Below are 13,977 nucleotides of genomic sequence, written 5' to 3'. Positions count from 1 at the left end.
TTTCTTTCTCCACCAAATATTTGCTCTTTTTTATGTATAATAGTGAGCAGTAATAATCATTTAATAATTTAAGATATATATTTTCTTTTATCAATAGAAATGTTTTTAACCCTTACTGACTTTTCGATTTGCAACTCGCACTTTTAATTTGCAACTCACGAATTTTGTGTGTTAAAATGCAACTCGTAACTCGCAACTCGCGATTTTATTTTGTTAAAATGCAACTCGTAACTCGTAACTCGTGAAAAGTAACTCGTAACTCGTGGTTATAAATGCAACTCGTAACTCGCATCTTATCATATCACGTTGTGAAACTGTAAAAAAGTTTAAATCTTCCGGAGGGACTGCTTTAAAGCTATTAAAATAAAATAGAATAATTGTTTTATTAGAATGATTGTTTAAAATTCAATTTTCCTGCTCTTCTGGTGTATTATAATTATTGTTTTGTAAATTAGATCTTTTGATGCTGTTTCTATCATTTCCCCTTTAAAATAAGTTTCTATTCTAATATCGGATCTATTGATTCTTCTCGAAAGAAATGGTGTATGTTTTAATTATAATGAATTGTAATCGTTTAAATAAATGTCTAGAATGATTGTTTAAAATATTTTTTCTGATTGTTCAATTTTCCTGCTCTTCTGGTCTATTATAATTATTGATTGTAAATTAGATCTTTTGATGCTGTTTCTATCATTTCCGCTTTAAAATAAGTCTCTATTCTAATCGGATCTATTGATTCTTCTCGAAAGAAATGGTGTATGTTTATGGCGTATGACGTCATAATTCGAGACTTATGAATTTACATTCGTCATAACTCGTTTTTGTAGCTCGGGTTATTGTAACTCGAGTTTTTGTAACTCGGGTTTTCCGGGCCTCAGCATAAATTACAATTCATTTATCAAAATATATAGCAAATCAACAAGGCGGGATGATTTTAAGAATTTTTTTAGCAGGCTTTGTGCATTGTGCTTTTGTTTTATGCGTTGAAATATTTTTTGTTTTTCAAAACAATCTCTGAATGAGTAATCATTTTTGATAAAGAGATGTGTACTGGAAAGTTTTTTGTTAAATGAGTAAGAGGTTGCATGGTGGAATGGTTGCTAAATGATATCTAGCGTGTGAGATTGAAAGTCACTGTGGCCTCACGAATATATATTGGAAAGTATTTCTTTTGTATGTCCGTTTATTTTTTGTTTATTGCCGAGTTTACTTATTTGATATTCCAATGGTAGATTGGCGGCCGCCCAGGCTAAAGCTCAAAGGAGGGAGCCATTTTCCCATCGGAGATAAAAGACCAGCGTCCGAGGTAGTGAATTGTGTCACTCCGTAGGGCACCCCTTAGATCAGGGCAAATTTTTTATATTATGCACCTAATAAGGTGTAGAATTGACAAAAAAAATTTGCCCTTCGAATCTCCTGCAGTTTTTGAGTGAATCAATTTTTAGATAATCGATAGAACTTATCAAGGGTCCCCCCCCCCTTTACTAACGGTTTTTTCGAAGTGTGAAAATCAAATATCTGAGGCTACCAACGGATTCAGCGTGAAAAGTAGATAAAGAAAATGGGGTTATTTGTTAAGTTCCGACCACCTGGTGCCGAGAAATGGCATTTTTAAGGCGGAAAAATTGATGCTTTTAACGTTTTCCGATGACGTCAACATTTTTCTTGGAGCATTTTCAGAAAAAATTATTCCCACAGGTGGATAGCCCTGAATTTTTAGTATCCGAAAATGGTATGGTTTGTTAACTTTCGATGTCTAGATCTCAAGATATTTTGGTTTAAATATAATGAAATTATCGTTTTTTTTGCTGAGTCAGCAGTTTTTGTTTTTCAGCATATTTACCCACCTTAAAAAGGAAATATCTCAAGATCGGATTAAAATGTTGCCCTGATTTAAAGGGTGCCCTACGAAAACCATCTTTAAGGCCTTTCTTGAATCTCGGACGCTGGTCTATAATTGATAGTCGGTCTTTGATGTACCGTACCCCCAAGTCGTGTTCAATTGCCCTTGCGTGTAAACTTAAGAATATTTCGGTTGGACTAGTCAAACCCTGAAAACGAGGGCTTTCTTACCAAGTCTCCCACTAAAAAATCCTTGACAGGGTCTTGCGAAATTCCGTAATCTCTAAACCTTTCAGTTGTTGAAAATTTTCCAGGTCTTTAGAGCTTTAGCGTGTCGGATGAGATTTTGTACATCTAGTACAAGATAACCAGTTTACCTTTTCAATAACTGTTGATATAGACGTGTATATTCCTTTTTAAAATTAGTTCTTACAAAGTAAACCAAGTATGGCAGAAAATAAGCATCTACTTTATGAGACTGGAATAAATAACTCTGGATAGACGGTGGTATGCTTTTTAATAAGTTATACAGTGAAATAGACCGATTCCGTGTGATTTTTCTAAGAAATGGCAGAAACAAACCGTTTAGAAGTTAGATATAATTTAGTAAACACTATTGACGTCAAAAATATCGCTATTTAAGCATTCTAGTCCGTAAAATAGACACCTACAAGAAAATTTCGGACAGCAAACAAGTAAATTCGGAAATTTCAGATATAGTGCTACATGATGATATATGTTTGCGCGTGCCTCTACGACTGTCATAGTTGACCTACTCCCGGACAACGATTTGCGAAAGTTTCTGCTCGCGAAAGTTTGCACGCCTAAAGTTTCTGTAGTGTTACTGACAAGTAGACATATAATTTTGTCGGGTATTGTATACCTTTGTTTCGGTGATTGCACTTTAGCGAGTGGGGAAATGACTGGGAGACATCCCGTGTCTTATAGCCATTAATGGTTATACTTAATACCCTGTATTAGGGTTAAAATTGCCACTGAAACTCCCACAGGGATATAAAGTTATCTGAATGGAGTAAGATTGTAATGCAGCTTTTCATTTAAGAAAGGTTTTAGCCTTTCCAAGTGTGAGCGGGTCCCAAAGGGTCGCTTATTCTGTGACACAAGATGTTATCAAGTTTCGCCAACTTTTTTGATATTGTTTTAGAGGTTTAGAAGCAACAATGCAAGGTCTAGATGTGGAACTGGATCAGTTGAGGCGACCAGTCAAAAACGCTTTTCGTGAAGAAGTCAACCTCTTCATACATGTTCACATGAGAGGTAAGATCAAATGCACTTTTTTATAAGAACAATGAGGCTCAAACAGTCAGATTTTTATTATGAGTTTTACTCTTTTTATCTTAGAAATTATCATAGATTTGATTAGACTTACTTGTGTACTTAAGTAATTCTATTAGTGTACCCAACTTTAAATAAAGAATAAATAAAAAAATAAAAAAATCAGATTTTTCAAACAATAAGAACAAGCATTGAGCCTGGAATCACTCAATAAAACAGAGGTCAAAGTAGTAAAAATTAGGTATAAAGCCTGAAATACCCCAAATTTTTCCCTAAAAATAAGAACAATATCAGTCTCAAAGTGCCAACAAAATAAGAACACGAAAGACAAAAATAACAGGTTCTTTTAAAATGAATGTGATGTACAAAATTCAAAGTTGCTGACTCTAGGTAAAGCTTCTGTAGACATAAGTCATATACAGAAGCCACTCTCAAAGTTCCCACCGAGATCTCCTGAAATTCACAAAAAGTGGGGGGAAGGGTAAGATAATTTCTTGTAGAAAGGGGGAGACTCATCTAAAAAGGAGTGGTTAACGCGTTCTTTGAACCCATCTTTCTAAATTTCTAGCTTTGAAGTCTTGGACTGGGTTAAAATCCTAAAAAGAACAGCAAAGTGCACTTTAATATTCAGAACATTCCTTATACATTTTTATGGAAATTACAACAAAAAGAGTCTTAATTTAAAAGGTAGTAAGTAATTATTTTGAGACTGGCCAGTACTGTTTTCACGATTTCTTTCTGAAGCTTGTTTTATATAAAGTTTTGAATTGTACCCAAAATTATTATTCTTTTTGATAGGTTATGATCAAAAAGGGGACGGTGTTCAAATGCATGCTGCGTATTATGACAAATATGGCGCCCCTATGAACAAAGAACGATCGTGGCTTCAGGGGTATGTACAGTAAATTGCTTTTAAGCTACTCTAGTCATTGTTCAAGAAATCATAATTTCTACTCTAGGATAAGGTGATGTTTTTGTTTTCAACAACCTCTGACGAGTTTCAAGCCGTAGGCTAGAGACCCGGGGAGGTATTAGGTTTGCGGGATAACGGGTATGTGCCACCTGACTTTTGGCAGTCGGGCCCTTATAGGGACCAAACCGGACCCTTAGAAACTTAAACGGAAAAAAACCCCGAATTTCTGTAAATTTTGTGACTATTTTTTCAATTTTCTTTTTACTATTGGAACTATTTTGTAGAGATTTAGGCTTTTGAGAGTCACGATATGGAATCTTAGCTGTTTTTACAACCCTTAAGGAACTGGAATTGAATTATGTGATCGAAAAAAGGGACCTTTAAAGTGCGGCACATACCCGTACCCTTTTTTGCCTAGGTACCCCCTAGAGAAGAATCCCAGTCAAAAAAGCGTAAATTTCACACAAATGCTGTAATGAAAATATAATCAATCGCCAGATTTCCGTGTTAAAACAATGCAAATTCTTATGCCTTAACTTTTTCTTGTCTTTGGAAAAATCAAAGCTCTAAGCCTTTGAGCATTAAACTCGAACCCTGAACTTTGCAGGTATCGTGCAATCGAAGATGAGATAGTCAAGCACGCCAATCGATCTGAAACAGAAGGATTTGATTTTCCAATTCCAGCAGCTGTGGCTGGTGCTTCTCATCTCTATATCACACATCATGCTGACAATCCATGGGATTGGACTGGGTAAAACATCAAATGATTTTTTAAAGTAAACATTGTTGAAATTTGACTGACGGAAGAAATTAGCATCACTTCAAAAAGGGAAATTCGTTTATTTTTTTCAAAAAGATTTCAAAAATGACAAAACACGCTAACTTTGGCACCAAACGCGTTCTAAATATTTCGCGGTTTTTCCTCTTGTATATCCCCATTTTAATACCCACTGAAACTAAAATGATTTTTGAGTTTTTTTGATATACCACAACGCCACTACTAAACGTCACGATGTCGGAGATTTTGATGATGACCCTTACCTGCTTCGCATTTCTTTTAGGTTTGTTCCGCGACAGAGTAGATGGGTTTATCATGACAAATTTTTCCAAAACCGTCATTTCATGAATTTGCGTGGTAATGAGGTAATTTAACCCTCCTATTTCAGGATTTTAGCTAGTTACCTAAGTGGATATGGAATCCACCTATGAAAAAGCACCTTCGTCTCAGTGCCTCGGCACGGCGGCAAAAAATGGCCTTTTTCTCCCACTCGCTCAGCAACCTAATACAACTTGCGGCATTTTCGACCACTTTGTTGATTATTATACACTTTTTTGTTCATCAACCATCAACCTTTATATGAATTTCCAAAATAAATTTCAAAAAATATTTTTGAAAAAAGAATTGTCACGTGATAGCTGATGACGTCATCGAATTTAGAACGAAAAAATGAAAATTCAGTTAACTCTTTGGTAGTACGACCATTCGATAGCTCTCAATGAGTAGTGCTCGAAAATGGGGGGGTCACTTGTTATCGAGACCCTTCTGAAACTCGAAAAATTTAGATTTTCGTTTTGCCCATATATGGTAAAAATCAACGATTGACCAGGCAATTTTGCTTGAAAAAGCTTGGAGGGGTATTTATAATACGGTTGTTTCCGACATCGTAGAGACCTGACCTGAAAATTTGGCATGAAGCAAGCCTAAGTGAAAATAAAAAATTTGAATTTTAGACTTTTTCAATTTAGGCATTTTACTTGTTGCTAGGCAACATTTTTTTAAAAGACGGGGGTAAAATTTGGGTTTTTCGTTAATTCAAAAATTCTAAAATTCAAAATCGGAATTTCATCATAGGGAACCTACCTACCAAATTTGACGATTTTTCGACAACCCTAAGAGGGTGTTTAAATAGGGTCCCATGTTTCAAAAACTAGAGTTTCGAGTAAATCGACTTTTAAACTTTTATTTCTGGTAGAAATCTCGTAAAATTCGATATTAACCTGAGTATTCAGAAAGAAATAAACCTTAAATGGGCTTTAAAAGTTGTTTGGCTGAAAATATAGATAAGTTCGAGTTGTTTAAGCAAATAAAACGAATTTTGAACAATTTTCGACCTTACCCCCTGAATACTTTATGGTTTTATATTTAGCAACCTCGTCCCAGTCTCCAAAAATTTTAAATTACGATATCTCGTGACCAGATTATTCTAGAATAAAAAGTGACCCCATTTTCTGACGCAGAATTTTATGTTCTTTAATCTTTGTAACTGAAGTAGATTCAAGGTTCGACTCTGACTTTTAAATTCAGATTTTTTAGAAAAACTGCTAAAAAGGGACTGGGCACGAATTTTGAGAATTTTTTGAAATTTGAATTTTTTTTGCAAAATCATATCCTTTAAGAATATCTATAGGTTTGTTTGACAACCTAACAGTCACTAATAAGCTAATTTGAGGCCAGTGGGAGAAAATAACTCATTTTTTGCCGCCGCCGTGCGGTGGAACTTTTCTCATAGTAGTGATGAAAATAATTGGGACAATTCCAAATGGAGATAAATATTCCATTGTTCCCATGTTCAAAAGATCCAGTCGAAATAATTTTTGAATTTCAAATAGATCTATCTTATCGGTTTTTATTTATTTTTCTAAAAAAGCGATGCATCGTGGAATTGTTTCGGGAGTATTACAATAGAAATCTCTTAGGAATTCCTCGAGGGAATTCTATTGTAATACTCCCGAAATAATCCCACAATGCATCGTTTTTTAGAAAAATCAAAAACCCCGATGAAATATATTGGGAAGAAATGAAAGTCTCTTTCCCGGTGAAGGTGAAATTGTAGGGTATTTCTTCAACTGGATTTAAAACACGGAGGTGTAAAGAACGGGGAAAAAATCATTTTTTGGAACTGCTTCTTAGGTTCAAAACAACTTGTGGGATTATGACCCCCACGATGAAGATGATGGTTCGATCGAGTGGGATAAAAAGTATGTTCAAATCCAACCTGAAGATGCCTATCGGGGTAAGACTATCATTTTTCAGCGTTCTTACTTTTAATTAACCCTGTCACAACTTCCCTCTCTTTGAATATCAGCAAAATAACTCTAACGAATTTATTCTTACTAGAAAAGAACTTGAAAAAGAGCCGTAAACGGTGAAACATCGTTCAAACAAAAATGTATCATGTTTTAAGGCTTGGCGACACGAGAAGTCTTTTTCGCGTTGGTGCAATGCAACATGCTCCATCCCAACAACACAAGAAAAAAAGTGCGTGTCTCATGGTTTCTTTTTATGTTTTATATGGGACAAAAAGTGAAGGTAATTCCCAAAAGACACGCTGATTTTGTCCCTGGGACAAAAGTAAAAGAAGAACCAACGTTATTAAAAGAAAATTGGGGTGGAGACAAGAGAAAGCGTTTTGGGTTGGTGGGATGGCAGCATATTGCATCGTACCAACAACGCAAAAAAAAAAACTTCTGTTCTTGAGTTGTTCTCAACTTTATCTTGTTGTTAGGTGGGTATTGGTTCTACAATCAGGCTTGGGGACGATATCTCCATATCATTGGATTGAAATCTGTCAATCCGAAGACGGAAACAACCACTAAATTTCCCGCTCAACGACGTTATAACTACATTGTCCATCCACTGGCTTACCGAGGATTAGAGTCATCGTTACCGGACAATTCGGTCGATGCTATGCAATGGTGCATTATAAATGCTAACAATGCTGATCTAAACAAGGTTCCAGAGGAAATCACGGAAACAAAAAGGCCACTATATGAACATGAAAGGAAAGCTCTTGCAAAAGTGAGAGCTTTTGATCCCAATACACCGTTGACGAGATGGGGTGACAAATGCCATGGCGTAGAAGTCTACAATGATTTCACGTAAGAAACTTGTGCAATGTGTTCCACCTGGTTCTGCAAAAAAGTATACTTAAAAAAGGAAAATTGAACTATCAAAAAACTTTAAGCATAGCCAACTTAAATTTTGGATTAGCTTATTCAGCGTTCTACGGTAATTCCCGTTGCGAAGGGAGTCTTAGTTTCAGAAATATGAATCTTCAAGCACACCAAATTGGAGATTAACAAAAGTCGAGAAATTTTCAAAGCAAAAAAGCTAATTAACTTTTGATTGACAGCTCTCTTTTATGTCATTTTGATGAAATTTTCAACTTTAATGGTGAAACGTATGCACCATCCAAGTCAAATTTCTCGTTAATGAACAGCTGGTTGATTTTAATTCTTTCGGCAATGGAAAGAAGAAGAATTTTTCTTTCTGCTGCATGTGAAATTAACTTTTATGAACATTTCTACCTTTAGCAAATTAACGTTAGTTATGACGAGCTAGCTTATTTTGGAATAACTTACTTCATTTTCAATGTTGAAAATGTCCCTTGTGTACTTAGCTTACTTAACACTTGATATCTCTGGAACTAAAAACCTTCTGAAGTAAATTTTTAAGCACAGAGAGCTGAGTAGCTATGCTTTCAACTATACTAAAAATTAAAGTTATTGGTTAAGTCATTTTATCACAGAATTCCTTTTTTTTTAGTATACTTTTTTTGCGCAGCACACTATTCCATACAGGAGGGTGGACGAACCTTTTTAAGGTAAAAAATAAAAATTTAGAGAAGTGATAATACCCCCTGGAAATTTGTAAAAGAAGTCTTGGAAAAATTATTTTCATACCTTAAAGTAACGGTGGACGAACAAAAATTAGCCTTTAGTAACCCCCTGCAAATTTTAGAATATATAACCTTTGACCTACTGGAAAAATGAAAAGATAAATGGATAGGTTAGCCCCCCCTGTACAGATATAAAATGGAATGGGCCATTTTTCAACTGATTTTCGACTGATTCGAAGAATTAAATCCACGTGATATATTTGATTCGAAAAATAAAACAAGAATGAATTTTGCTTTTTTTTTGACTCGCGGAATTAAATTTCCCATTATCTCTTACTTAGATACTATTATTCAGCATCACCCTTGGATGAAGGTAAGGATGACCCTTGGAAAGGCGGTAACGGCTTCCTACATGACAAAGAAGGAACGCCCAACAATTATGTTCATTGGTTTGATACATACCCTTTGGAGTTCGGTGAATTCCTTGTGGAGACTTCTTTGAGATATGGAAGTTATATGCAAATACTGTCCGCTAACGATGCTATGTATGTCCGAGAAACAGTGGTTGTCGATCGAAGTAAGTGTTTTATTTTAGCACACCTAAAGGGAACTAATTTTCGCAAAACTTATTTTCGCAGAATTAATTTCTTCGTTTTTAATTGTCTACCGCGAAAAAATTACTTCACTTAAGGTAACCGCTTGTCTGATGATGCTGAAAATTTGACTGCAAGCTTCATCAGTACATAAGACTGATGATCAAAAGTTCATGTCAATAGCATTTTCCGATCCATTAATACAGTAACTTAGGGCTCATTTAGGGACAAAAGACAACTTTTGGGTCGTTCTGTAAAATCTACGATACTAGAAAGTTGCAAAGAATTGATCCGCTGTCCCAAAAATAAATGTCACACGGAGTTACCTCACAAAACTTTAGCAGAAAAACAAATAAAGTGAAAAAAGGGGTCCTTTTCCTCAGCATTTTCAAAGAATGACTACGTCGCCAATGATATGTGCACACTTGCAAAATTTCAATTAATATAGATATTCCAAATGTTATCAGAAAGGTTTTTTTTCCAAGATGCTCGAATGCTTCAGAAATGTTTACGCAAGGTCATAGGACAGCTTGCTCAGGCATCGAAGGAGGAGGAGGAATTCCAACTAGGAATCTCTGTTTCGTAAAGATTGTAGCTTAAACCAGTCGCTCATCGCTTCTTCTATTTCTTTAGCACGGGGTCCACTTAAGTTAAAGCTTTTTGATAGAATGGCTGGTGCGATTAAGTGTCCTGGTAGTATATATGGCAATATGCTTTTGCTTAAGATTTTAGTTGTTTTTGGAAGGTAAAAACAGTACAGTACGAGGCAATGTATTATTTATCTCCAAGTATTTTTATTGTTAGTTGGATTTTTAACATTTTCTCTCAAAATGGCGACCTTGCCAAACGCTCCTAGTCTACTTCACTGGACTCATTCTTTTATCAAAAAGCAAAGTTCAGCCAAAAGTAGACTCTGGTCTTCTATTTCTTTAGATGCGGGGACGGTTGCTACAAAATCTACTAGAAGTGAACCACGTCAGCATTTGACCAGCAAACTGAAGACTGACCACAACCGACAGATGACTGAGCTTCGAAGTCTTCGTAAAGATCTCGTCTCTTATGAAGGTGGCGAAGAAGAAGCTGTGGAGTATAAGCAGAAAAATGATAATTTACATTTCCTTGGCTCGATGCCTTACGAACAGAAAACCGTATTTGGGTAAGCTTCCCTGCACCTCTTCAATACCCTTTGAATGACTTTTAGAAAATCGATTGTATAACCCGTATTTCAAATTTTCACATATTTCTTATTTCAAATACCAAATACCAACTAAGAAAAAATAAGTCAATCTCGACTTGGTTTTCTATTCGGGTGGGTTATTGAAAAAAACGGGGTGGTGCATACCAGTACGGGAGCGAAAAAATGGGTGAGCAAATATGAAGATCAGGAATCAAAGTTTTCGAGTGAACGGTGTACTAATAGCCGTCTTAACTTAACTTACTGCACTTACTTAACTTAACAACGGATATTATAGGTAAAGAGGCTTCCCTAATTCGATCTTAATGGAGCTAAAATTTTTCTTCGAATTAAAGAAGGTTTGATTTACAGTGAAAATTTTAAACGACTCTTTTTAGCTGAAGGAACAAATGTTTCAGTTCGAATTAGAACGTATATGTTAATATGAATTTTTATCTTTCAGATACTGTGCCTTGATTGATCCAGAGTTGAAATTGAAGAAGACAGTTTATGGATCACATGATTATATTCAACAAGTTGCCAACCTTGATGAAGGGGAGTTTCAAATGATCCAATACATGATTGAGGGACGTTTCTTTGGACACACAGGTATGTAAACATCGTCATCAACGTCCTTTTGCATTAAGTGTGCACTACTTTAAGCCCCTGATATTTATATACCGTTTACAAATATAATGCAGAGCAGTATCATTTCTGGGAAAAATAACTTATAAATTTGAATAAATTTTCGAAAATGAAGATGAAAAGTGAAGACGAAAAAAATGAACTTATTGTCCTTTGGTGCTTTTTTTTGTTAAGATATTTGAAGTTTCCTGATTTTAGCTATAAACTTATTTTCCCTTAAACTTCTTGCATTGAAGGCCTTTAGAATGAAGCTCGTTGAAGTTGAAAAGCCCGTTTTGTGCTATATTTTATTTCAACGGGCAACCATTTAGAACAATACCGAGTTTATGTATCGGAAGATATCGAGGGCGACGGTAAGTGAAATGGTAAAAAACAAAGTCGATAGTTGATGTAGCGCTCTATATCGCCTTTGGTCACCTAAACAGACGACGGTATTTTTTATGGTATTTTTAACATCGTCGAGCAAAGTGGACGGCGATTTCGGAGACATGTCAACTTTGCTTTATAGTCCCCCTCGATTTATCTCGAATGCATAAACTCGCTAATAACTTTCTATGCGATGATTCTATGTGATTTTATGATGTGTTATGCAGGCCCGGCGGAAGCAAGAAGACTGGGGAGACTTCAGGCTCCCCACTTTTGAGCAAATGACAGTTTTTTCTTCAATTCCTAGCGAATTTCATCTCATTTTGAGCCTTCAGCCTCCCCACTTATACTGTTGTTCCGCCTGACCTGCTATGTACACATCGTGGTGATGATTGCTTTGGAAATGTGTGAACTGACTACCATTCCCGATACCCTACATTTTGTCTAACCAGGGTAAAAAGATCACCATAGACAAATTATTAAGCAAACAATATTTTTCAGCATAATAAATTCTTGTCCTTCTCAATTATCCAGGTATTTATGATATTTTCAACTACCGTGATGATGACGACAACTTTCAACAATATTACCCCATCCAGATTGGCGACGCTGAACAAACACCAGATTGTTCAGTCGACAGTTTCAAAGTAGAACAAACTTCCGGAAATCGTTTAGCCTTCATAATGCCCAAGGCTCAAAAATTGAAAGGTGTTAAAAAACAGCGGATCTCTGAGCACATTGTTTGGCAGTACACCGTTGAAGTTTATGATGGTTACAAACCAAAAACAGCCATCACATGCCATCGAGGTTATTTCAAACTTCACGAAGACTACCGAACAAAGGTTCAACTCAAAAAAATTCCTGCCAGAGATATCACTTGGATTCGTATTCAAGCTTATGATGTGAGAAATCCACATCGAAGAGCTTGGTTTCAACCTATAATGGGACCAAAGTTCAGCAGTATGTAAATGTCTTATTTGATAGAAAAGTAACTCCAAATCATAAAGTTTGAAGCCTGAAGGGTTAAATGGGACTGTTCGACTTTTCCCGAACAAGAAAAAGTAAAGCCTTAACATAAAGCGCCGTATTTTGTAAAAATCGAGAAAGTCACATGTTTTGAATTGAGAATGCGCAACATTATGATCTAGCCCCTTAGGGTTTTTTTAAACTGGAATATTTTGAGAGCGGTATCTATTTTTATTAATAAAGTTTTTGTACTGCAGGACGCCACTTTGTTAAAATTATAAGCTCTTCCCCCAACTTTCAAAAGAGGTTCAGGTCAGCTAGGCTTGAATGAAGCTTTTAAGATATAAAATAATATTTTAAGTTCTTAAAGAAAAATCATAAAAAACTCTTCCAGTATGAAGGCGTATTTCATTTCAGATTTTAGTTCAGAATTGACAAACACCATTTGGAACATGCACAAAGTTATCGGGAATGCAAGTACGGGTGAAGAAATGTTTAACATTTATGAGCAAAATGATGAATTCATTCCTGGCCGCGCGTCCGCATCAAGTCTTCATTTCGATCTCGGAACCGTAGGTGAAAAAGAAGAACACAACTTGTGCGTCTACAATCTCCAAGTTGCAGCAAACAAACAACAGAAAGTTCCAAAAAGTCATACACAAAATACATCAAATGGGGAACCACCAAGCTATCTTCAAAACGTCTGTGGTGTTTTGCAGTTATCCACAAAATATCCAACTAAATTGGATTTGAAGAAAAGCTGGGATGCTACTACCGTTAAGAAAGATAAAAATAAAAAAGCATGCGCTTATATTTACATGGTAACAAAATCTGGTGAACTCAAATAAACTCGCCTTCTAAACGGTTGGTTTTGTTCAATAGCCACTAAAAGGAAAAAAACTTTTTTCATCTTGAATAGATATATAGTAACAAATTAACATTATTTTTGTATTTTGGGGTAGATTATATGGAAGAATTTAGGATTAATACGTAAATGACGGGTAGGGCACTCCAATACGCGTGTACCACGACTGAATAAGGACGTTGTTTCAATTAAGGACGTTGTTTCCAATACATTGGCTTGTCACAGGTGCGAGTTTTTTTTACTTTTCGTGGTGATCAAGCTTGCCAATAAGCTGCGAGCAATCATTAGAGCTTCGTGAAAAATATTTCGCCATCAAAGTTAAAAATGCTTCAGTAAATCGATATTATAGAATTCATTCTTGTTTTCGATGCAAACGGATTAAGAGATCCCTATCGTGTTGGTTAGTGCCCAAAATTGAATTCAAAAATTTTGGTTTAAACGTCCCTCGATTGAGAAACGTCCCTTAAAAGACGTACAAGCATATTATAGTAGTACCTTATAGATGGCAGTTTACATTATTTGCACGTAAACGAATTTTTATGTCTCGTAGTCTGTTATTTTTTCAATAATGGGTAAAAGGAAAAAAAATATTAAAAATGACAAGCTTTGATCAATTTAGCATTGTAAGGACTTATCTTGGAGGTAGTATTATGCATCAACTTAACTAATGGGGTAGACTAATATTTATTTGTACGGGG

General features: G+C 35.6%; 1 protein-coding gene across 1 annotated transcript; it reads left to right on the top strand.

The window, feature by feature from the left end:
- The first annotated feature begins 3,006 nt into the window (after positions 1 to 3,006).
- LOC136819515 (uncharacterized) lies at positions 3,007 to 13,446 on the top strand. Its single transcript, XM_067075748.1, has 11 exons — positions 3,007 to 3,120; positions 3,937 to 4,030; positions 4,659 to 4,802; positions 5,113 to 5,194; positions 6,963 to 7,065; positions 7,558 to 7,930; positions 9,012 to 9,247; positions 10,197 to 10,419; positions 10,901 to 11,046; positions 11,983 to 12,408; positions 12,832 to 13,446. Exons 1-11 carry the CDS (start codon positions 3,024 to 3,026, stop codon positions 13,260 to 13,262), a joined length of 2,355 nt encoding a protein of 784 aa, XP_066931849.1. The 5' UTR covers positions 3,007 to 3,023; the 3' UTR covers positions 13,263 to 13,446.
- The last annotated feature ends 531 nt before the right edge of the window (positions 13,447 to 13,977 follow it).

The sequence above is a fragment of the Clytia hemisphaerica genome, unplaced genomic scaffold (genome assembly GCF_902728285.1).
Source record: "Clytia hemisphaerica strain Z4C2 unplaced genomic scaffold, Clytia hemisphaerica genome assembly, whole genome shotgun sequence".
In the NCBI taxonomy this organism is placed as follows: domain Eukaryota; kingdom Metazoa; phylum Cnidaria; class Hydrozoa; order Leptothecata; family Clytiidae; genus Clytia; species Clytia hemisphaerica.
This window is presented reverse-complemented; position numbering and strand designations above follow the sequence as displayed.

Excerpts from the sequence above, each read along its gene's own strand:
- LOC136819515 (XM_067075748.1), top strand. The coding sequence starts at position 3,024 with ATGCAAGGTCTAGATGTGGAACTGGATCAGTTGAGGCGACCAGTCAAA. Across the intron at positions 7,066-7,557 it reads ACCTGAAGATGCCTATCGGG|GTGGGTATTGGTTCTACAAT; the intron begins GTAAGACTATCA and ends TCTTGTTGTTAG. Across the intron at positions 9,248-10,196 it reads AACAGTGGTTGTCGATCGAA|ATGCGGGGACGGTTGCTACA; the intron begins GTAAGTGTTTTA and ends CTATTTCTTTAG.